The sequence below is a fragment of the Dryobates pubescens genome, chromosome 32 (assembly GCF_014839835.1).
Source record: "Dryobates pubescens isolate bDryPub1 chromosome 32, bDryPub1.pri, whole genome shotgun sequence".
Classification (NCBI taxonomy): domain Eukaryota; kingdom Metazoa; phylum Chordata; class Aves; order Piciformes; family Picidae; genus Dryobates; species Dryobates pubescens.
This window is the reverse complement of record NC_071643.1, coordinates 2,565,563-2,588,307: the sequence shown is the minus strand read 5'-3', so window position 1 is coordinate 2,588,307 and position 22,745 is coordinate 2,565,563. Positions and strand designations below refer to the sequence as shown.

Sequence of the window (22,745 nt, the reverse complement as noted above, 5' to 3'; positions counted from 1 at the left end):
GTTTGGGGGATTGAGATGAAAGCACTTTGGTTTGGGCTGAGGTTTCCTGAGCCTCTCAGGGAGGCTCCAGGGAGGCAGCTGGTCAGGATGTGACCATCCACAGCCTGTGCTGGACACTGGGAAGGGCTGCTGCAGAATCTGCAGAGGGTTCAGAAAGGGTGAGAGGATGTTTCCTAGGGCTGCTGGCAGTGCCTCTGGTGCCAGCTTGGGTGTGGGTCACCGGTGCCCCTCAGCAGAGTGGAGGTCACTGTTGACAGGCTTTGTGTTGATGAAGAGAGGTGGAGGCCATGCTGCTGAGTGGAAGAAGTTAACCTGCACCTGGTTCACTCAGCTGGACCTGTTCAGCCATGCTACTTGCAGGCCAAGGAGGCTGGAGAGCCTCTGCTGCTGTTGGGATGAAGCCTTCAGCGGCCCTGCTTTCAGCCCTGCAGCCTTTCTTGCTGAGCTTCTTCCTTGAGTGCTTTCCTGCTTTTACTTCTGCTGCTGCAGCCTCTGGAGTGCCTGTAGGGAGCCTTGAGTTTGGGTGTCAGGGAGTGAAGAGCAGGGCCCTCATTCTCCATGGAGCAATGCTCCTGGGCACTGTGGTCATTGTGTGTCTGGAAGGAGTCATCTTTGCTGGATCATTTCTGTCCCTGAAGCCAAGCAGAGCAGCCCTGAGAAACTCTGGTGAGCAGCTCTGGCTCTTGCCCAGGGCATGGAGCTCTGTGCTCCCCCAGTCAGAAACAGCAGCAGGGCAGCCCAGGTGCTGTCCCCTTGGGAAGGATGCCCCAGCCTGGAGACACTGTGGAGCCTTTGGGTTTGCTGTGAGTGGGGTTCTGGCTTTGCAAAGCTCTGTTGCTGCTCCTTGCAGGTGAGCTGAGCCATGGCTGCTGAGCGGAACCATCGCTCCAGGAGGCCCTCCAAAATGCCTGAGGGGCTCCAGGGCACAGTGGCAGCACCTGGGCACCTGAAGCCAGCCAGGGAGGCAAAGCAGCCTGCAACTGTAAGTAGCTGCTGTGTCAAGAAGGAGCCCCGGGGCAGGCTGCCCAGAGAGGTTCCAGACATTCCAAACCCACCTAGATGTGATCCTGGGCAAGCTGCTCCCGGTGGCCCTGTGTTTGCAAGAGGGTTGGACTGGCTGATCCCCAGAGGTCCCTTCCAACCCCCACCGTGCTGGGATAGCCTCCATGGAGCACAGATCCAGCCCTGCAAACAGTGCAGTCAGGGCAAGTCTTCCTTCCTCTCCATACATGTGCCCTTTGCTGACTGGAGCTCACCCGACCGCAGCTGCCCTGGTGCTGAAGGTCTCTCAAGGAGATGTCTCTGTGGAGGGCTCTGTGAGGCCAGGACACAGAGAATGAAGGAGAACTCAGGCTTGGAGGCATTCCTCTGCACCTCAGTCCTGCCACAGGGCTGCTTTTCTGCCCTCCTCTGCCTCCCCCAGCAGTGCCATCTCCACAGGGCAGGCTGGGGAGCCTGGGGCAAGGGCAGAGCTGGGGCAGTTCTGAGCACCCTTGCCCTGCTCTCTTCAGAGCTCCCTGGCTCTGTCCAGCAGCACTACAGAGGGAAAAAATGCCCAGAGAGCAGCACTGCCCAGGCATGCCCCAGCAAATCAGGCAGAAGCTCATGGGACAGAGCCCCTTGGCTGGAGCTGGTCTCTTCTGCTCTGCCTCATGAATGCTCGGATGTGAAACACTGCAGCAGGTCCCTCAGGAGGCTTCAGGACTGGCCTGGTAGCTCTGACCACAAATTACTCCTCAGGGACACCTGGACAAGAGGAGCAGAGGGCTTGCTGTGGCTTGTGCTGGTGGTGTGTGTTTCAGCTGACTCCCTCCTCCTTCCTGCAGGAGATGCCTGAGGTCATGGAGAGCCTGGGTGGCACTCAGGAGGGGAGCCTGCCCCGGATCATCCAGAGGGGAGGCAAGGCTGAGGAGAGGAGGCTGCCCCACCTCAAGCACAGGCTGGGCAACATTCAGAAGATGTGGCTGCCCCCAGTCTCCACCCAGAGGGGCAGCAGCCAGGAGGGGAAGCTGCCCCCTGTTGCCAGGAGGGGCAAGCCTGAGGCCAGGACCCTGCCCCTGGTTCCCCAGCCTGCAGACTCCAGTGAGGCCTCCTGTCCAGAGGTAAACTTTTCCTGCCCTTTTCCTTGCTGTTGGATGAGGCACTTGGAGAGGAGCCTGCTCGTGGCAGGCCTGCCTCCAGCTTCTCTCTAGGGCTGGCTGGCCAGTTCCTGTTGTGCTGTGCAGCTGCTGGCAGTGCTGAGCTCCTCCTGCCAGGAGAAGGCTCAGGCATTGCTCCCTGGTGAGATGCTCAAGTCCTGAGCTGTGCTGGAGAAGCTCTGCTGCAGCTGGTGGGGCTTCCTGGAGCTGAGCCCCTGGCACTCAAGCCCCATGCAGGGGGAAGGCTGGGGCAGGAGCCAAGGGCAGGAGCTTGCCATTTGCCATCCTCCTGCTGGCACAGGCAGCTGCTGCTTGGGGTGGTCGCTGCCAAACGCCTGGGGCTGGGACTCCTTCCCTGGGGGCAGCCCTGGCCTGGGAGGGCTGAAGGCCTGCAGGAGGTGCTGAGGACTGAGCACACTCAGCTGCAGCGGTGCTTTGGGGTGGAGCAGCAGGTTGGGGCCCTCCCAGGGGGCTGGGTTTGCAGGCTGCAGGCTCCTGCCAGCTGCAGAGGGGCCTCAGCCCGTGGCTGTGCCTTGCCTGGCTCGGTGTTTGCTGCAGGGGTGCCTCAAGCTGCTTTGCTGCCAGAGCTGCTGGCCAGAGCACACAGCCCCGAGGGCAGAGCGGGGAGGGAGGCTGCTGAGCAGGAACTGCCAGCAGCAGACCTGTGCCATGCTGCTTGAGGGTTGCCCTGGCCAGCCCAGGAGGTCGGGAAGCCCTCAGCTGGGCACACAGGGACCTGGCAGCACGCTGCAGCTGCTGGCTTCGGCCTGGCCACGGCTTGTGTGGAGAAGCAGGAGAGCTGCCTGGGTCTGTGGGGTGGGAGCAGCACAGCTGGGAGAGGGGAGGCAAAGCAGGGAGGAATTCTCTCCCAGCAGGGCCTCTGCTCTGCCAGCATTTGCTGCTTGTGTGCATTGCCAGGCTGCTGCTGCAGTGGAGTTGAACAAAAGCAGCAGCACCAGAGCAGGATCAAAGAGCCCCTGAAAGCTCCTGGCAGCAGGAGCTGCCAAGTCCAGTCCTCCTCCAGCTGCCCAGTGCTGCAGAGAAAGGAGCTGAACCTTGCCACACTCAGCTCTCCTTGCCCTGCCTGACCTCCTCTGGTGCTGTTCTCTCCTCAGCAGCTTCCAGGCTTGAGACTGGAAAAGCTGTTTGGGGCTGCGTGGGCCTCGGCCTCTCTGCCTCAGAGCAAAGATCAGCCCCAGAGTGTTTCCCCTGGAGCCTCCTGTCCATTGCTGGCCCTCAGCTGCCCCAGGAGTGCTGCCAGCACTGCCAGGGAGTGCTCTGGTGCTGTGTGACCACAGCAGCACAGGCCTTTGCCCTGTGTTTTGGAGAGGGAACCTGCAGAGACACCACAAGAGCTGCTTAGCCTGAGCCTGCTCAGCACAGCCCAGATCCTCTTGAGCCACCCAGCAGCCAGGTGGGAGAGCTTCTGCTTGCCCAGGCTGAGCTGGGCAGAGGCACTCGCCACGAGGCTGGGCTTGGCTGGAGAGCAGGGCAGGCTTCTGGCTGAGGAGTCCTGCTGCCAGCAGCTGAACCTCTGCCTGCTCTCTGTGCACCCCCAGCTGCCAGCTGCCCTGGAGCAGAGCTGCTTTGAGCCTCTCCCATCAGAGGTGGTCTTTCAGAACTGCCTCCCCCACCAGGCCTACGAAGAGACGCTGGTTCTGCGCAACAAGGGCAGGGTAAGTGCTGGGGGGTGGCAGGAACCTGCCCACTCTGGGCATGCTGTCTGACACTGCCAGCTGCTGCTGGCACCTCACCCAGAGGAGCTTTCCTAGACAGCCTCCTTGCCACTGAAAGCCCTGGCTTGCTGAGAGTGTGGGGGGCTCTCCAGCTGTTCTTCCTTCTCATGCTCCAGCTCAGGTGTGCACCACAGCCTGGTGGCTCCTTGCTTGGTCTTGGCTTTGGGGAGGGCATCTCCACCTCTCACAGCCTGCTTAGCTGCTCCTACAGTTCACTGGCAGAGCTCAGGGCTTGTCTTCTCCACCTGATGCTGGGACAAGGCCTAGGGAGTGGCACCCAAGCTCCACAGAGGTGTTTGGGAAGAGCAGTGGAACAGACTGCTGGAGCAGCAGCAAGGGGAGGCCTTTAGCTGCCACCTGGGGTCCTGCTAAGCTTCATTCAGCCCTGCTGGGGCTTCTCTGGAGCTCTGCTTTCCCTTTGGAACACCACAGCACCTCCAGAGCCATGTCCTCCAGAAGGGCTCCACCCGTGCTGGGAAAGAATTGGTGGTGCTGCTGAGGTTCCCCAAAGAAGTGGAGCAGGGGAATGCTGCCAAATGTCAGCAGTTCTGTTCCTGTGGGAGGGGAACCTTTGAGACTCCCTGAACTTCAGCTGGGGAAACATTTGCTGGAGTGAGGCAGGTGCCCAGAGCAAGCTGGTGGGAAGAGGCAGGAGGGAGGAGAGGAAGGAAGGATGCAGCTGGCCATGGCCAGGCTTCTTCCCACAGTGCCACAGGTAGCAAAATGCCAGTTGTGTCTCCCCTGCAGGTTCCTCAGTGGGTGAAGGTCACCATGGAGCCCTCTCCTTACTTCAAGTTGCTTGGCCCCAAGGGTGTGAGCCAGAAGGTAGCACCTGGCATGGCCTCTACCTACCGCATCCTTTTCACCCCCGAGGAGCACAAGGTGAGGCTGCAGGTCTCAAGAGGTTGCTGCCTTCAGTGGAAGGGGCAGCTGCAGGGCTGGCTGCAGAGCAGGGCATCTGGGCTGGGCTTTGAGGAGCTGTCCTGCTTTCAGGAGGGTTGCCCTGGGTCTCAGACTGGGAGGAAGCCTTTCCCATGCTGGAGATGCTGCTCTCCTGGGCAGGAGGCGCTTGGGGGCTGCAGGGCTGTTTCTCCTTGCTGGGACTCCTCCTGTGACCTTCCTGGGCTTCAGGGTGAGGCCTGGGGGCAGCCTCTCAAGGGGCTGGTTTCTAGGGTATGCCCACTGCTGCCTCCTCATGGCTTTACTCCATGGCTGAAGGCAAAAGTCTGTTCAAGAGGGAACTGTGGTTTGGAGGACCCAAAGTGGGCCTGAGCAGAGTGTGGAGCAGCACCTGGGCAGACTGCTTTCACCTTCTGTGTGTCCTGCTGGCCACAGCAGGCAGGCAACAGAAGCTGAGCTCTGGAGCCATCATTTTTCCTGCCTGCTGCTTATCAGAGTCATGGAATGGTGGGGGCTGGGAGGCAGCTCTGGAGCTCACCCAGCCCAACCCCCCTGCTGGAGCAGGGACAGCCACAGCAGCTTGCCCAGGATGGCAATGGCCAGGAGGGTCAGGAAGCTCTCCAGAGGAGGAGACCCCACAACAGAGGCACAGCCTCATTAGCAGGGGGGTGGACTGGATGATCTCCAGAGGAGCCTTCCAAGCCCCACTGCTCTGTGGCTCTGTGAAGCTCTCTGGGCAGCTTGGCCCAGTGCTGCAGCACCCTCCCAGCCATGCTGTGGGTGCTGGGCACACAGAGCTCCTTGTTTCTGTAGCTGCTCCAAGCCATGCCTGTGTTCCCCTGCAAAATGGGGCTGGGGGGTTCCCTCACAAGGCTCAGCACAGAGCATGGGGTGCTTCCAGAAGCATGGAATTGGTTGGGTTGGGTTGGAAGAGTTCTTTAAGCTGCTGCAGCTGGCAGCCAGCCAGAGCCCAGCAGCTTCCCTTCTGCCCTGGGGCCGGCACTGCCTGCAGCCTGCTGAGGCTCTTCCTTTCCCCGCAGGACTACTGCCACCAGCTGCTGTGTGTCACCCAGAGGGAGCAGTTCCCTGTGCCCATCCGGGCTGTGGGTGCCCAGGCCCTGCTGGACTTCCCCCAGCAGCTGAGCTTCTCCCTCTGCCCGGTCAGGCACAGCACCCAGAGGACTCTGCTGCTGCGCAACCTGGGCCAGCGGGAGGCTCGCTACAGCCTCAGCACTCAGAGGTGAGGAGCTCAGCATCCTGCTCTGCTCTTCAGGCCAGGCCCTGGCTGCTTCCTAGGCTGGGATCTCCTGGCCCAGGAGGTGCCTTGCCATTTGCAGCTCTCGAGGGGAGGTTGCTGGGTGGCAGGAAGCCAGGGGGAAGCTCTGAGTGCCAGCAGCTCTTCCACCCCTGTGCTCCCCAGCAGCCCTGCTCTGGTGGCATTGCCAGCAGCTGGGCTCTGCAGCCTCACTGCAGGGAGCTGGATGCAGTGTGGGGGGCACCTGATGTCACTTTCTACTCTGGGCCCTTCTGAGGGCTGAACCTCCTCAGCACTGAGCCAGGAGCTCTCTTTCTGATCCCGGGGGGTTGGGTTTCCTTCTGCTGTCTGCAGTGAATGGAGCTAACTCCACTTGGTGTCTGGTCCCCAGTGGTGTTCCCCAAGGCTCAGTGCTGGGGCCAGTTCTCCTGAACATTCTGTCAGTGCCCTGGGTGAGGACATTGAGGCTGCCTCAGTCAGTTGGCAGACAGGCCCAAGCTGGGCAGCAGTGCTGAGCTGCTTGTTAACCTACAGAGGCACCTGGCCAGGCTGGATCAAAGGCCAAGCCAATGGCATGAGGTTCATCAAGGCCAAGTGGCAGGTCCAGGACCTGGGTCACAGCAAGCCCCTGCCACACTCCAGTCTGGGGGAAGAGTGGCTGGAAAGATGCCCAGCAAAGACCTGGGGTGCTGGGCAACAGGCTGAAGCTGAGCCAGCCTGTGCCCAGGTGGCTGAGCAGGCCAACAGCATCCTGGCCTGGGTCAGCCATGGTGTGGCCAACAGGAGCAGGGAAGTGTACCCTGCACTGGATTCTGGATTCACAGCCTGAGTACTGCAATGACTTTTGGCCCCCTCACCACAGGGAGGACATTGAGGTGCTGGGGTGGGTCCAGGAAGGACAAAAGAGCTGGTGAAGGGTCTAGAGCAAAAGTCTTGTGAGGAGCAGCTAAGGGATCTGGGGTTGATTTAGCCTGGAGGAGGCTGAGGGCAGATCTTCTGTGATGCTTCAACTCCCTGACAGGAGGCTGGAGCCAGGCAGGGCTTGGTCTCTGCTGCCAAGGAACAAGTGATGGACCACGAGGAAATGACCTCAGTTGTGTCAGGAAAGGTTTGGGCTGGGACATGAGGAACCATTTCTTCCCCTTGGGGGCTGTCAAGGCCTGGTCCAGGCTGCCCAGGGCAGTGGTGGAGTCCCCACCCCTGGGGGGGTTGGTGCGGTGCTGAGGGCCATGGTTTGGGGGTGACCTAGCAATGGCAGCATGGTTGGCCTTGAGCTGAAAGAGCTCTTGCAGGCTCCCTGCAGCAGCCCTGCTGTCTCTCTCTTGCAGCCCATTCTCTGCTGAGCCCTGCCTGGGAGCTCTGGGGGCCAGGGACGCCGTGCAGGTGACTGTGGAGTTCCTGCCGCTGCGGACCGGGGAGCACCGCGGGGTCCTGACCCTGCACTGTGACTCAGGTCAGTGCTGGCCACTGCCTGCCTGCACTCTGTGTCCCTGGCTCCCCCTGCAGAGGCTGAGCTTTGGTCCCCAGCCAGTGCTGTGCCTGAGGGGTGATGGGAGGAGGGCAGGGCTCTGCCAGACTCTGTGGTGCCCAGGGCCTCTGGCACTCCTCTGTCCCCTGCTCTGCTTCTCCCTGGGCTGGCCTCAGACCCTTCTGCTGCACTGTCCTCTCCCCATCTCCATCCCACACCTCACAGCTTCAGGACTAAAAGGCTCTTGGGCTTGGGCAGGAAGTGCTCAGTGCCTCCTTGGAGAGGTGTCAGATGTATCCTGGGGTAGGAGAAGCCCAGCTCAGGCCCCAGGAGAAGTGTCAGCCTCAGCAGTCCCTTGAGGAGTAAGTGGGAGCCAAGGTGTGACCTCCAAATGCTGCCCACAGCCTTGGCTCAGCAGAGCTGATGCTGAGGCAGAGCCTTGCTCACAGGTGCCCTCGGGGTGTGTTTCCTCTGCCTGCAGCAGAGCTTTGCTTCGTCCCTGTTGCTGCCCTGGGCTCCTGGGCAGCCTGATGTGCTCTCTGGGTGCTGCTGTGGTGCCGCAGCCCTGCAGGGAGCACTGCAGCTGTCTGGAGCTCCTAGAAAGGATCCAAATGCTCCTGTAGCTTGCAAGTGAGATGAGCAAAGACTCCCCTCTGCCTTCTTCCAGGAGAAGACATTCACAGCAGCCTCAGTGGCACAGCTGTGGATGTGAACATCAGGCTGGACAGGAGCTCCTTGACCATGGAGAAGACCTACCTGTCGCTGAGCACCCGCAGCACCCTGCTCATCCACAACGGCAGCGATGTCAGCGCTCGCTTCCAGTGGAAGGCTGCTGCTAGTCAGGAGGAGGAGGAGCAGCAGCAGAGGTTGGTTGGAAAGCTGCACTGCAGGAAGAGCCCTGTCCAAGGCTGACACTCAAGTGTGGCCTCCAGGGCTCTCGGTGCTTTGCAGTGGTTGAGGCCAGGAAAGCCCCCACAGCACCGAGGCCTGGATCCCTGGGCTTTGGGGTGCTGGAGCTCAGCACTTCCCTCCCCAGCTGCATCCACACTCCAGCTGAGGATGGTGTCTTGGGGAGGAACTGCAGGGCCTGGATTTCCCCACAGAGCTAACTGCCTTTGTGGGGGCCACAAAGCCCTGAGGTCCAGAGATCTCTGGGCTCCAGAGGGGCCAGGAGGCTGAGGCAAGGCTCAGTGCTGGGCTGCACTGAGGAGCAGCACTGAGCACAGCTGCAGGCAGCACAACTCTGCTGCTCCTCACTGCAGCTTCTCCTGCTGCAGCTGGCTCAAGCTGGCAGGCTCCTTTCCCAGCCCTGTGCAGGGCAGAGTGCTTCAGGGCCCCAGAAGGTTGAGGCCATCCTGCTGCAGGCCATGAACTGCCTCCTGCTGTCCCAGTTCCCAGCACCAGGAGCTGTTTCCACCCTTCCTTAGAGGCTGAGCAGAGTTGGGAGGTGCAGGGCTCTGCAGGGAGGGTGGAGCAAGGCAGGACTCAGAAGTCCCCTTGGGTTCCAGCACCTGGGTCTTTGTGGTGGTGGGAGATGGGGCAGGGTCTGCAAAGGCTGCCTGTGGTGAAGCTTGGAAATTGCCACATCAGGCAGCAGAGGAACACCTGGAGCCCAGGGGCTGAGCTGGAAGCCACACTTCAAAGCCTGGGGCAGCTGGGGAAGCCTTGGGTGTCCTTCCAGCCCCGGGGGCATGGAGGGATCTCGAGTTAGTCTGCAGCCACAGCTGGTGAGGAAAGTGCCTTCAGCTGGAGTGCCCTGCAGGGGCTTCTGAGCAAGTCAGGTTCAGCGGGGCTGGGCCAGCCCCGGGGTCCCCCTGCTCTCTGCTTGCCCTTGCCCAGTGTGTGGCTGCTGTGCAAGCTCAGGCTGTGCAAGGAGCAGCCCTGGGCAGCTCCAGGGGAGGAAAAGCCACTCGGGGCTGCTGCTGGAGCCTCCATCAGCTGTGGCAGTGAGCCAGGAAGGCTCTCGGGGGGCTGCTGCCTTTCACAGAGCCCTTCAGAGCTTGCAGGCACGGAGTGCAAGTGGCCAGGGAAGAGGCAGGGGCGGTGGGCTGGGGCTGGGAGCCGGGGGCTCGGGGGCAGCCCCTTGCTGTGCCTCCCCGAGCGCTTCTGCCAGAGCCTCTGCAGGGCTGCTGCTGATGCCCTTGCCTGCTGGGCTCTGGGCTGCAGGCTGCAGGGGCACTTCAAGCCACATCCCCCCGAGGAGCCCAGGAAGCAGCCTGCTCTCCAAGGACGCCGTTCCCGGCTCTCCCACCTCTTCCAGCAGCAGAGGGCGAAGGCGCAAGGAGAGGCCCCGCTGCGCTCCCAGATCTTCACCATCGAGCCGCTGGTAAGGCAGAGCCCAGAGCCCCCATTCCGCCTCCCGCCTGGGGGAGGTCCCTTGGCAGAGCCTGCCCCCGGCTCGCCGTGCCCCGAGAGAAGAGCTCAGGGCTGGAGGGGGCGCAGCTCGCTGCCGAAAGCCTTTGGGAGCTGCAGGCTGCCGGCAGAGGCCGAGAGCCTGCTGGCAGCTGAGCTCTGCTGCAAGGAGCGAGGGAGCTGGGCAGCACTGGGAGCATCCTGCGGTGTGTTAGAGCTGCTCTGGGAGTGTGTGCCAGGGCTCCCGCTTGGTGCCAGCTGCACTGCCTCTCCACACCCAGCTGAACCTGCTCCTGAGCTGGTGAGGGGCAGGCAGGTGAGGGGCAGGAGTCTGGCTGCCCCCAGTGCAGGGTCCTGGTGCTCCAGGGAACGATGGAGGGACACCAGGCGTAGCCTGGCCTCAAGCCCTGTGAGTGGAAACCTTTCCTCACTGGCTCTGTGGCTGTTCCACACTGTGCTCTGGGACTGGCTAGAAGTGGGCTGCTCCATGGCTCTCTCCCCTTCTGCCTTGTCCAGCCTTTCAGGCTCTTGGTTTCCCAGGCCTCCCTCCCCTCTGGAGCAGGTTCCCTGGCAGAGCTCTGCCTGTGTCTGTCTCTCCTCCCCCACCCCAGCACCTGTGGGGTTTGCTCCTCGCTCTCCCCTGGGGCTCTGAAGAAAGGCTGCAGGGCTGTGGCTGCAGAGCTGGGCTGGAGGGTTTGGAGATCAATGGTTTGCTGCCATCCTCTCTTCTAGGAGGGAGAGGTGTGGCCACACTGCTCAGCTGAGATCCAGGTGACCTTTAGGCCCCAGGCAGCCAGAGTCTATGAAGCAAGGCTCTACTGTGACATCTCAGGTACAGCTTCTTCCTGCTGCTCTCTGCCCCAGGCTGCAGCCCCCTGGCTCCTGCTCGAGCTGCTCGGAAGGCTCAGTGGCCCACAGGACACGTGCCTGCTGTCCCTGGGGCTCCCAGCTGCTCTCCTGCCCAGGGCCAGGGCTCAGGACACTGCCTCTGGATCACAGATCCCAGGGGAGGCAGGGAAGGGCTCAGGTTTCCTGCCGTGGGCTTGCCCTGCTGGGAGGAGTCTGTGAAGGCTGAGGAGCTCCAGAACTCAGCAGCTTCAGTGTCCCCTAAGCCCCTCCAGCCCTTTTCCCTCCAAGAGGAGTCCTCATTGCCTGGAGGCAGCCTGGGGCTCCTGAGGTGGTAGGAGCTGAGTTCCAGAGCGCTCCCAGCCCCTGCATCTCCTGCCCCTGAGTGCAGGGTGCCCTCCCAAGGACCATCTCTGGCCAGCAGCTGCTTCTCCCTGCCTGGGCATTGTCCCCTGGCAGCTCTGAGGCTGTGCTTCCCCTGGCTGGCATTGCTCAGGGCTTGCTCTGCTCAGCAGGAGAAGGCTCTCCCTGGAAAGCTGAGCCCCAGCAGCCTGCTGGATGAGCTCTGTGCTGGTGCTGTCTCCCTGCAGTGTGGTCAGGCTGTTGGTGGCAGCAGCCATCCCTGGCACCAGCTCTGCCCTGCCAGAGGTGGTGGCTTTGCAGTGCTAGCCCAGGGCAGGGAGTGCTTGCAGCCAGCTTCAGGCTTCCTTGTGCTTCCTCTCCATCTCTGCAGGGTGCTGCTCAGGCTGTGTCTCAAGGGTGGGAGCTTGCTGCAGGCTTCCTCCAGGGGACCTGATGGTTTGCCTCCCCTCCAGAGCCCCTGGAGGTGCAGCAGCCCAGCTCCCATTCCTGGAGGCTGCTGAAAGCACCAACCCTGCTGCTTTGTTGCTTTCCTTCCTGCCCCAAGCCAAGGGACAGCGATGCCAGGGATCAGCTTTGGACTTGCCCAGCAACTGGGCCTGGTTCCCTTGGCCAGTGCCAGCCCAGGCCTCGTGTTCCCAAAATGCCTGCCTGCCCCAGCTGCACTTGTCAGAGCTGGGCAAGGGAAGGCTTGCTTGAAAAAGTTGCCAGTGCTGAGCTGCTGCCTCTGGGCTTTCTGCTCTGCTGAGGGAGATTCCATCTCCTGGCAGCAGGGCTGCATCTCCAGGAGAGGTTTTGCATTGCAGAGCAGTAGGAGAGCTGCTCTGGGGCTCTGGGAGGCAGAGCTGGGCAGCTGCTCTGTGTTGGCAGAGAGGAGCCTGCTCCTGAAAGGCCCTGCTGGGCCTTCCTCTCCTGGGGGTTTGCAAGAGGAGCACTGCAAAGCAGCTGCTCCCCTGTGCTCTCAGGGTGGAATCTGTCCCAGGGGCAAGGTCCCTGAAAGAGGAGCCCCAGGAGGTTTAAGTGGGGAGTCCTTGCTGCCTCCAAGCCCCTTGGCTGACCTCCTCATGCCCCCAGAATGTTTGACCCTGAGGCTGCTGAGCCCCTGGCCCAAACCGCCCCGGGAGGGTCAGGTTTCCCCTGCCTGGAGCCACTCCATCTCAGGGTGCTGGGGGCTCAGAGCCACCTGCTCTACCTGCAGCTGCTCCTGCTGAGGGCAGGGGGCTTGGGCTGGCTGACCTTGGCAGGTCCCTGCCCCCCTCAAGGAGTCCTCCAATGGAACTCTCTCCCCAGGCTGTGAGGCCAGGCTGCCTCTGCACATCCAAGGGGAAGGCCGAGGGCCCTGGCTCTGCTTCAGCATTGACCAGCTGGACCTTGGGCAGCTGTTGGTTGGCTCCACCAACAGCTCTGAGGTGAGCAGCAGGGGCTGGCAGGGTTGGGGGTGAAGTCCCACTGTGGGGACAGGCTGGGAGAGTTGGGGCTGCTCAGCCTGGAGAAGAGAAGGCTGCAGGGAGACCTTAGAGCAGCCCTCCAGTAGCTGGGGAGGGACTTTGGACAAGGGCTGGGAGTGCCAGGATGAGAGGGAATGGGGTGAAGCGTGGGGAGGGCAGACTGGCCCTGGAGAGAAGGAAGAAATTCTTTGCAGTGTGGGGGGGAGACACTGGCACAGGCTGCCCAGGGAGGCCATGGGTGCCCCCTCCCTGGAGGGGTTCAAGGCCAGGCTGGATGAGGCCTTGAGCAGCCTGGGCTGGTGGGAGGGGTCCCTGCCCATGGCAGGGGGCTGGAACTGGATGCTCTTGAAGGTCCCTTCCAGCCCAACCCATTCTAGGATTCATTCTCTCAAGTTCTGGCTGCTTTGCATGAAACCCCCACAGGCAGAACTCTCCTTTGGTGTCTGCCAAGCAGCAGCAGGCAGCATCTTCTGCCTCTGCCAGCTGTGAGGGGTTTGATCAGGACACACATCAGCCTCCTGGGAGGGAGGGAGGGAGGGAGGAAGGCTCCTCAGCTGTTTCCATTGGATGTCTTGCAGGTGACTCTGCACAACAAAGGAGCCATCGATGCCTCCTTCAGCCTGGTCCCTCCAGCTACAGCTCTGGGCTCCTGCTTCAGCTTCTCCCCCTGTCAGGGCCTGGTTTTGCCAGGTGGGTTCCAGGTTGTCCAGGTCTGCTGCTGTCCCACTGTCCTGGGGCACTTCAGAGAAGAGTTCAGCTTCCGTGTGGAAGGATGCCCTGAGCCTCTGACCCTGACTGTCAGGTGAGAGGCTGCTTGAAGCCCCTTGTGCTGTGAGAGCAGCTCTGCTGCATGCCAGCAGCAGTGCAGGCTGCAGGCTCTGCAGGGCTCTGCAGCCAAGCCAAGGCCTCCTCTGCTGTGTCCCCACAGGGGCTGTGTCTCTGCACCTTCTCTGCACTTCGATGTCCCTTGCCTGCGCTTCGGGGACGTCTCCTATGGTGAGTGTGGCCTGGCCTTGGAGCACAGCCTGAGGGCTCTGCAGCCCCAGAGTGGAGCCTCAGAGCCTCCAGCACTGCTGGCCCTCCAGAGCAGCCTTCAGGAGGCTAAAGCAGGGCTGCAGGTTGCTCAGGCAGTGTTTGGCCATCATGAGATCCAAGCGGCCCGAGGCACTAGCAGCCGGTGTCTTGTGGTGTCCCTCACGGTCTGATCAGCCCCAGGCTGCCAGTCCTTGGCAGCAGGGTGGCTGTGACAGCCCCAGCAGGGCCCAGGGGCTGGGATTGCAGGAGAAGGGAGTTGAAGCTGTGGACTGGCCTGTGCCTGCTGGGGCTCAGTGTTGTTGTCAGGCCTGGGCACCATTTCCACCCCCACCCCCCTGAGCTGTCGTGTCAGCTATTCATTGGTGCTGGGAGGGCCACTGGTTTCCACCTGCCAGGCAGTGTGGCCCAGAAACAGCTCTGCCTCAGGCCCTGCTGTGCTCAGAGCCCTGGGCTCCTTCTCCTTGCCCAGCAGCAGCCCAGCTCTGCTGCCTGAGATGCAGATTCTGGTGCTGCAGTTCAGTCTCACAGAAGGCTTTGTCCTGAGGGGATCTCAGGTGTGTCTGGGAAGCCAGTTCTGGGCTGACTGAAGAGCCAGGATCAGCCTGGCCAGGATCCCTCTCTGCTTTCATCCTGCTGGTGGACTTCTGAGAGAGCTGCTGGCCTTTGCTGAGCTGCATCCTCCCCTCCCTCCATCCCTGCTCTGCCTCTTGGTTTCCTGGTGAATAGACAAAGCAAGAGGGATGCCAGCAGGCAGAGCCAGGGGATCCCAGAGGAGAAGTGTCCTCATCAGCTGATGGCATGGGTGAGGCCTTGGCAGCTGAAGGCTTCCCCCATGCCCTGCTGGCCACACTCTCCTGACTGCACCCCAGGAGACCCTCGGCCCTCCTGGCCACGAGGGCCCCTGGCTGCCTCACGGGCAATGAGCTGTCCCCCAGCAGTGCCAGCACAGAGCTGCTTGGCTTCCCCAGCAGCTGCAGCTCAGAGCAGGGCGAGCCCGAGGCCCAGTGCAGTCTGAGCATGCCAGGCTACTGGCAGCAGGAGGCAGAGGAGCTGTGTGCAGAGGTGCAGAGCTGTGTCCTCTCCCCTAGGCTTCCCTCACAGCCTGTTCTGTCGCCTCACCAACGCCTCCCCGCTGCCCCTGGCCTTCGCCCTCCGCCTGCCCGGGGACGGCACGGCAGAGCCCAGCGTGCCCAGCGCTGCCCAGGTGCTGGACAACTCTCTGCCCTCCTGGAGGAGGGCAGCCAGCGGGCTCCTCAGGCCCTGTGAGTTCACCATCAGCCCTTGCAGAGGCACCCTCTGTGCCAGGAGCTTCGTGGACATCCAGGTAGGGAGCGGTGGGGCCGGGGGGGCTTCGGCAGCTGGGGCTGAGGCTTCCCTGCTCTGGGAGAGGGCTGCAGTGCTGCTGGCTGCCAGTGTGAGGCCAGGCAGAGCCCTGCAGCAGGGCTGGGCTCTGCTTAGCTGTGCTGCTCTGGGACCTTCCTGAAGGAGCAGCCTTTGGATTCTGCAGGCAGAAGCTGCAGCTCCTGCCCCACACTTGGATTCACTGCAGGCATCTCAGTGGGGCTGCAAAAGCTCTGTGAGCTGAGCAGGTTCTGCTGGGCCCAGCTTCTGCCCCAGCTTCCCACTGCAGAGCTGGAGTGGTTCTGCTGGAGTCAGCAGCTCCCCCCTGCATTTCTGCTGTTGAGTGGAGATCAGAGCCTGGTCCCTTAGCTGCCAGGCAGTGCTGAGCACAAGATGGCTCTGCTGGTGCCTGCATTCGTCTCACACATGGCCTGGCAACTGCCAAGGACATTTCTCCAAGCAGCTCTTGCCAGCAGCCTTGTGGTGCTCCCAGGGCCTGTGCTCTGCACATGGAGCAGCAGACCTAGGGCAAAGGCCTCCCTCTGCTTCCCATGGCATGGGAATGGCAGGAGAGCAGCTGTGGGAAGTGTTTGGTGCTTTGCTCTCCCCCCAGGTCACCCTGTGCTCCAACACCCTGGGCACCTACAGTCTGGCACTGGTGGTAGATGTGGATGGTGTGGGCCAGGAGCTGCTGTCACTGCCCCTCACAGCCAGGTACCAGCACTTTCCTTGCAGCCCTTTGGCTCTGCTGGTGCCTCCAGCCCCTGCCATGTGGTCTGCTGGCTCCAGCTCCACAGGAGAAGGCTGCTCCAGGAGCTGGCTCTGGCCAGCCAGAGATGGGAAGAGCAGGGTTTGAAAGCAGCCACCTTGAGGAGCATCTGCCCAGAATGGACAGGCCTGGCCCTCAGCCCTTGCCTAAAGGGCACAGCAATTCTGTCAATGATTGGCACTGCCCCTCCCCTGGCACAGCTTGGAGCCATTTCTCTTGTCCTCTCACTTCCTCCTTGGGAGCAGAGCCCAACCCCAGCTGGCTCCAGCCTCCTTGCAGGGACTTGTGGAGAGCCAGGAGGGCTCTGCTCTGCCTCCTCCTCTCTAGGCCCAACACCCCCAGCTCCCTCAGCTGCCCCTCCCCAGCCCTGTCCTCCAGACCCTTCCCCAGCTTTGCTGCCCTTCTCTGGACCCACTGCAGCCCCTCAGTGCCCTTCTTGGAGTGAGGAGCCCAAAGCTGCTGCCAGGAGGTGAGGTGAGGCCTCAGCAGTGCTGAGCCCAGGGGGCCGATCCCTGCCCCGCTCCTGCTGGCCACAGCGCCGCAGGGCCAGGCCAGGCTGCTGGTGGCACTTGGCAGCCTCTCTGCCCCAGGCAGCTGCGTTCTGCTCCCTGCCAGGCCGTGTCAGGAGTCAGGAAGCCTCTCCTCTGCCAGTGTCTCCAGCCCCTCTGGCCCTCTCTCTGCCCAGGTGTGTGGCTCCCGCTCTGCGAGTGCCCAACCCCGTGGTGAGCTTCGGCCGCTGCTCCCTGCAGCTCCCTGCCCAGCAGCTGCTGACCCTGCTGAACGACAGCGACCTGCCAGGCTGCTATGCACTGCTGCCTCAGGTTGGCATCACCCCCCCCTCCTGCCCCCAGGGCTCAGCCAGGCTGTGCTTGGGAGAAAAGGGCTTTGGGAGAGACCTGGATGCTTTCCAGTGCGCTGAGAGCAGGAACCGACCCCAATGTGCCCTTGGGGAGCAGGGCAAGGGGAACCTTCCTGAAGAGCAGCCTTGGGCAGCCCTTTGGGAAGCAGTTTGTGCTCTGGGCTCTGGGGGGCTGTCATGCAGGAGAGCTCAGAGGCTGGTAAAAAGCTGCTCTGCCAGCCCAAACGTGGCTGTGGCTGAGTACAGCAGCTTTGGGAGCCCCTCAGGATGCTGAGCCTGTCCAAGGCTTCCTGTTTTGTGCCTTCCTGCCAGGCCGGGCTGGGGGGGGCTCTGAGCTGCCTGCTCCAGGTGCAGATGTCCCTGCTCAGTGCAGGGGCTGGGACTGGATGAGCTGGAAAGGTCCCTGCCAGCCCATGCCATGCTGTGCTCCTCCCCCTTCCAGGAGCAGCAGGAGGATGCTGCTGTGCTGTACTCCAGCCCTGTGCCCTGTGGCATCATTCAGCCTCACAGCGCCGTGGAGGTGCCCCTGACCCTGGTGGCCCAGGCGCTGGGGAGCCAGGACACTCCTGCCTCTGTGGCTGTCTTTGGGCGTGCAGGACACCCCCTGGTGAGTCTGCTCTGTGCCACAGGGCTTGCTGGGGCCTGAAGGGTAGAGGGCTGCTGGCAGGGCAGATGGAACTTGTGCCAGGGGGACCCCTGGCAGCGGGTGGCGGCGAGAGGAGAGGCAGGGTGGTGCCCTCTGGGGGGGTGACCAGAGTGTGCCACAGCAGGGCACTGGGGACAGGGCAGATGGGGTCATGAGCCAGCAGCCTCCCTGGCTCTGCTCCTCTGCTGTGAGGAGAGCAGCAGCAGCTGCTGCTCCCGTGGGGCTCCTGGGGAGGAGCACCCAGGGCCAGCCCAGAGTGCTGCTGAAGCAAAGGCTGGCTGAGGAATGAGCTGAGAAGGCTCTGCAGCCAAGGGATGGTTTGGGGCAAGCCTGAGCAGCAGCAGGGCTGGAAGCAGGCACAGGGCACAGGAAGGAAAGCTGCTGGTGGGACAGCAGGCTGGGCAGGCTGGTTTCTTTCCCCCTGACACCAGCAGCTTGTGGCTTTCAGCTGGGGTCCCTCCAGAGCCCACACTGGCTGCAGGCCTTCTGGTTCAGGCTTGCAACGCTGCAAACTTCCAGCAGGCAGAGCTCTCTCCTGTCCAGGAGCAGCCTCAGAGCTGCCTGCTCCTTGCCAGCTTTCCCTAGTGTGGTTTTCTCTCTCTCTCTCCCCTCCCTGCTTGCTGGAGCAGGAAATCCACTTGGTGAGCACTGGAGAGGGCCCAGTTGTCTCCGTGCAGCCCAAAGAGATCAACTTTGGCAGCATCCAGGTGCTGCAGGATGTCTCCCGGAGCCTGCAGCTCTGCAATCAGAGCCCCATCCCTGCAGCCTTCCAGGCAGAGGTGGTGAGTATCTGGAGAGGCTGCCAAGGGAAATGGCTGCTCTGTGGCCACCTGGGGCTTGCTTTGCATCTGCAGCTTTCCCAGCTGGCTGCCTGAGAGAGCAAGCAAGGTGTGGCATCACCAGGTGGCCAGAGGAGCCTGGCTCTGGGGGCAGGCTCAGCTGGGGCAGCCCTCAGGAGAACAGAGCTGGAGGAGCTCTTTGAGCAGCAGTGAGCCTGGCTCCTGTTGCCAAGCTCTCCCTTTCCTTTGTGGAAGCTCCCTGGCTGTGGGAGTCATGGCTTTGGAGCTCTGAGATCACAGAATGCCTTTGGTTGGAAAAGACCTTTCAGGTCCTCCAGTCCACCCCTGAACCCAGCACTGCCAGCTCAGCACTGCACCCTGGCCCTCAGCACCACAGCTCCAAGGCTTTGAAATCCCTCCAGGGATGGGGACTCCCCCCCTGCCTTGGGCAGCCTGGGCCAGGCCTTGAGAGCCCTCCAGAAGAAGAAATTGTTCCTCATGCCCAACCTAAAGCTCCTGGGATGCAACTTGAGGCCATTTCCTCTTGCCCTGTTGCCTGGGAGGAGACGCTGAACCCCCCCCTGGCTCCAGCCTCCTTTCAGGGAGCTGTAGAGAGCCAGGAGGTCTCCCCTCAGCCTCCTTCTCTCCAGGCTGAACAATCCTGGCTCTCAGCTTTGAACTGAGGATGGGGTTTTGAGCAACCTGCTCTAGTTGGAGATGTCCCTGCCCATGGCAGGGGCTTGGGACTAGAAGATCCTGCAGGTCCCTTCCACCCCAAACCATTCTGTGCTTCTCTGATCCTCTCCCTGGGACTGGCTGGAGAAAAGTCAACTTCTTGCAGCCTCTCAGTGCTTCAAGAGGCCTCTGAGCAAAAGTCCTCCAAGGAGACTGGAGGAGGAACCAACCTTCTCTTGAGGACAGGTGTCCTTTGGGTTGGGGAAGTTTAGGCTGGAGGTGAGGAGAAAGTTCTTCACAGAGAGAGTCATTGGTCATTGGGATGTGCTGCCCAGGGAGGTGGTGGAGTCCCCATCCCTGGGGGTGTTCAGTGGGGACTGGATGTGGCACTTGGTGCCAGGGTCTAGCCATGAGGTCTGTGGTGACAGGTTGGACTCCATGGTCTTAGAGGTCTCCTCCAACCTTGGTGATCCTGTGGTCCTGTGACATGGGGGTACTGAGGAGAGTCTGTGGGAGGAGGGTGGCACAGGGGGGTGTAAGCTCCTGCAGAGGTGCTGTTTGCAGCCCCCCTGGCTCAGCTGCAGGCAGGGGAAGCCTTTCTGCTTTGTTGCCCTCACGGCCTCGCTCCGAGGGCCCTGGTTTCCAGCCTCAGCCGGGCTCTGCCTTGTCTTGCAGTCTGGCAGAGGCCGGTGCTGGAGGGTCGAGCCCAGCCGAGGAGTGATCCCCGCCGAGGGCCAGGTGTCCGTGTCCGTCATAGCCAACCTGGCCGACACGGAGCAGCTGCAGGCCGAGGTGCGGCTGCTGGTGGAGCACAGCCGTGGCTACAGCGTCCCCGTGCGGGCCCTGGGCGTCGGCAGCACCATCGTCCTCGACAGGCCCTTGGCTCCGCGGCTCAGCCTGGGCGCTCGCTTCAGGTAGGTGTCCCCCGGCTGCTGCTGCTGCCGGGGGCTCGGCCAGGGCAGCCTTCTGCAGTGCCCGAGGGCTGCTGCCCTGCCCACAGCAGCTGAGAGGGTGTGCTCGGGAGGACCGGGCTCGTCAGGCAGTGGCAGGCCCATGGCTAATGCTATTGATAACCTGAGTCAGCCAAAAGGCCCCCAGAGGAGGCCAGCACAGCTTTGTTACAGCTTGTTCAGGCTCCCGGGCCCGGCTGGGAAGGGTCCCCGTCCAAGGCACCCTCAGGGGCAGCTGAACGATTTAGGCAGAGGAAGGGAAAGGGCAGCTCTAAACCTGACCTCCAGCTCGGAGCTGGAGAGCAGGAGCTGCAGGTCCTGCTTCGGGCACAAGATGGACTCCCTTGAGCCCCTTCCCGCAGCAAAGGCAGAGGAAGGGGGCGCGGGGGAGCCCCAAACCCCGCAGGCTTTGCGCAGGCTCCAGAGGCAGGTTCCTCACACAGCAGTGTGCGGGCTGGGAACTTGTGCTCCGTGCCAGAGGCTGTGCCGGGAGCTGCAGGCAGGACACGTCCTGAGCCCGGGCTGTGCTCTGGCTGCAGTCGCAGAGGCAAGGCGAAAGCAGGAGCTGAGCTTCCCCCTTGTCCGCAGCCAGAGGAGAAGCGGAGCCGCCGGGCAGCGGCGGAGGGGAGGCTCCAGCAGCACTGCCCCAGCCGGCCGGCGGCCGGGCAGAAGCAAGGGGGGAAGGGGAAGGCTTTCCCAAGCCCCTCTCTTGACCTGCCGCCGCAAACAGAGCGGAGCAGCGGCAGAACAGCGATCTGAGACGCGGCCGAGGCACTGCTGAGCGGCAGCGGGGAGCGGCCGGGGCCCTGCCCAGCGGCTCTGCTGCCGGCTCGGTGCCGCCGGCCAGCCCGGAGCCGGCTCTGTGCGGAGCCTCTGGCCTCTGCCTGCCGCTGCCGCTCCGGGCCCGCGGCGAGCAGGAAGGGCTCTCGGGCAGCCGTGGCTGCGCTTGGCCGTGCCCCGTCGGGACAGCTCCGCGGGAAGCTCTTCCTGGCTGGGGGCAGCCAGAGCCGCTGCTGGGAGGGGAGAAGCTCAGGGCCAGGCAGGGGCTGGCTCCTGCTGCGCTTTGAGCCGGGTCAGCGTTTCAGAGGGGGTTGCGCTGCCGGCAGTGAGGTCAGACAGCAGCAGCTGAGCTCTGCTGACCTTGGCCATCTCTGCTCCTCTTGCAGCCTGGCTCCCTGCTGCTACAGCTTCCATGTCACCAACCGAGGCCGCCGCTCCCAGCGCCTCTACTGGAGCATAGGAGGCTGCTCCCTGCCTGCCCTCGGCAGCACCGAGGCCAGAGCTCCCCCCCAGAGCCTCGCAGTTGCCTGCCCTGTGTTTCAGCTTCGGCCCAAGTTTATGGAGCTGAGGCCAGGCCAGACGATGGAGGTGATGCTGGAAGGCTTCTCCAGCACTCCCCAGGTGAGGTCCCTCACAAGGGCTGAGCCTTCCCCATCAGATCACCTCCCCTGGGCCTTGTCCTGCAGTCACAGAATCACCCAGCTTGGAAGAGACCCCCAGGATCATCCAGTCCAACCTATTCCCCAGCCCTATCCAGTCAACCAGAGCCTGGCACTGAGTGCCTCATCCAGGCTTTGCCTGCAGATCTGCAGGGGCAGTGACTCCACCACCCCCCTGGGCAGCACGTTCCAGTGGCCAATTCTCTCTCTGGGAAGAACTTCTTCCTAATAGCCAGCCTGGGATTGTCCCAGGCAGCACAGACCTCCCCAGAGCTTTGTGTGGCTGTTGGCTGCAGCAGGATGGCCACTGGAGGTCAGGGGAACTGGGATGCAGCACAGGCTGTGGAGGGCGAGGGGCAAAGAGGGAGCACTGAGCGTCACTGGAGGGCAGGGGCAGGGCCGTGGCTGGCAGCTGCAGGCTGTCTCCTGGCCCCCTGCTGGCAGCCCCCATGTGCCATGTGGCTTCTCCCTGCAGGCGGTGAGGGAGCAGCTGCTGTGCCAGGCCGCGGTGGGCAGCCAGGCCAGGAGCCAGATCCTGCAGGTGGAGCTCAGCTGCCAGTTCGTTGCTCCTGCCCTGCAGATGTCCTCCACAGCAATCTCCTTCCACGTGGAGAAGGTGAGCCTCTGGCTGGCATCCTGGCACTGAAGCCCTGGCTGCTGGCTGGGGGCTGCCTGTGCTTGGCTTCCAAGCAGGAGGGGAGAGAGCTGCTCCGAGTCCCCAGGGCTTTGGCTGATGACTGCAGCAGGACCAAGCTTTGGCCATTAGCACTGAGGACCTCCTTGGCTGCCCTGGGGCTGGGAGCAGCCTCAGCAGCTCGACTCTGCCCTTGCTGGTGTAGCAGCACTGAGAAGAGTCTGGCCCCATCCCCTTGTCCCTTTGGCTCCTGCTGAGCATTGCTCAGCTGCCCTCTGGGGCTGCTCTTCTCCAGGTTCAGCAGCCCCAGGGCTCTCAGCCTTTGCTCCTCAGGCAGCTGCCCCTCAGCAGCTTGTCAGTGCAGCAGGGGCAGCAGGTGCCTGGAGGCTGGCTGTGCCTGGTCAAAGGCAACCTTAGGCTGCTGCAGGCTCTCCACTGCCTCCTGCCCAGCAGCCCTGCTTTTAGGAGGCTCCTGGAGCTGGGAAGGTTGCAAGGAGTGCAGCCTAGGTGACTGGAACTCCTCTTGTGCTGCTGTCCCCAAGAGAGGACACACAACTGGAGGCAGATGCTCTGGGCTCACCTTCTGGGCTTGAGCTTTTGGCAGCAGCTGCCTCCTCTCGGGCTCCCGTTCCCTGCCTGGCCCAGGAGGCTGTTCCCTGTCCCCTGGGCAGTGCTGTGGTGTGCAGCCACCAGCAGCATCTGCTGTGCTTGGGGAAAGCCCTTCCAGAAGGGCAGACCCAAAGCCAAAGAGTCCAGGGGAGCTGTGGTGAGCTCTGGGGGCTGAAGGGTTGGAAAGGCATCAGAAGGGGCCCTTGAGGTTGGTTGATGCTTCTCTCCTGTGCTTGCAGCAAGCAGGGGATGTCCTCACTCCCCTGGCCCAGCCTCTTTCCTTGAAGAACATCTGCCCCCTGCCACTCAGCATGGTCCTGGCCTTAGGGCAGCCCTTCTCCATCTGTGACAAGGAGCAGCAGCCCCTGCCTGCAGATGCTCAGGTGAGCAGCCCTGGGCCTTGCTGCTGCTGGAGTGTGAAGAGGGAGGGCTGTGCTGCTGTGCTGCTCTTGGGAGGGCCTCCAGGAGAGACTTGGGTTCTGTGGAGGCAGCAGAGGGCTGGCCTG

General features: G+C 62.6%; 1 protein-coding gene across 1 annotated transcript in view; it reads left to right on the top strand.

Moving 5' to 3' along the window:
* The first annotated feature begins 862 nt into the window (after positions 1-862).
* Positions 863-22,745, top strand: part of LOC128898805 (hydrocephalus-inducing protein homolog) — a 57,130-nt gene continuing 35,247 nt past the window's right edge. The window contains exons 1-21 of the mRNA XM_054175534.1: positions 863-982; positions 1,827-2,102; positions 3,716-3,814; positions 4,622-4,756; positions 5,815-6,014; positions 7,358-7,482; positions 8,165-8,363; positions 9,664-9,823; positions 10,582-10,681; positions 12,346-12,464; positions 13,082-13,305; positions 13,432-13,499; positions 14,627-14,862; positions 15,493-15,593; positions 16,334-16,469; positions 16,950-17,114; positions 17,783-17,935; positions 19,283-19,521; positions 20,724-20,958; positions 21,472-21,612; positions 22,479-22,622. Of these exons, the coding sequence (XP_054031509.1) occupies positions 863-982; positions 1,827-2,102; positions 3,716-3,814; positions 4,622-4,756; positions 5,815-6,014; positions 7,358-7,482; positions 8,165-8,363; positions 9,664-9,823; positions 10,582-10,681; positions 12,346-12,464; positions 13,082-13,305; positions 13,432-13,499; positions 14,627-14,862; positions 15,493-15,593; positions 16,334-16,469; positions 16,950-17,114; positions 17,783-17,935; positions 19,283-19,521; positions 20,724-20,958; positions 21,472-21,612; positions 22,479-22,622 (3,375 nt within the window). The remainder of the gene's footprint in view (positions 983-1,826; positions 2,103-3,715; positions 3,815-4,621; positions 4,757-5,814; positions 6,015-7,357; positions 7,483-8,164; positions 8,364-9,663; positions 9,824-10,581; positions 10,682-12,345; positions 12,465-13,081; positions 13,306-13,431; positions 13,500-14,626; positions 14,863-15,492; positions 15,594-16,333; positions 16,470-16,949; positions 17,115-17,782; positions 17,936-19,282; positions 19,522-20,723; positions 20,959-21,471; positions 21,613-22,478; positions 22,623-22,745) is intronic.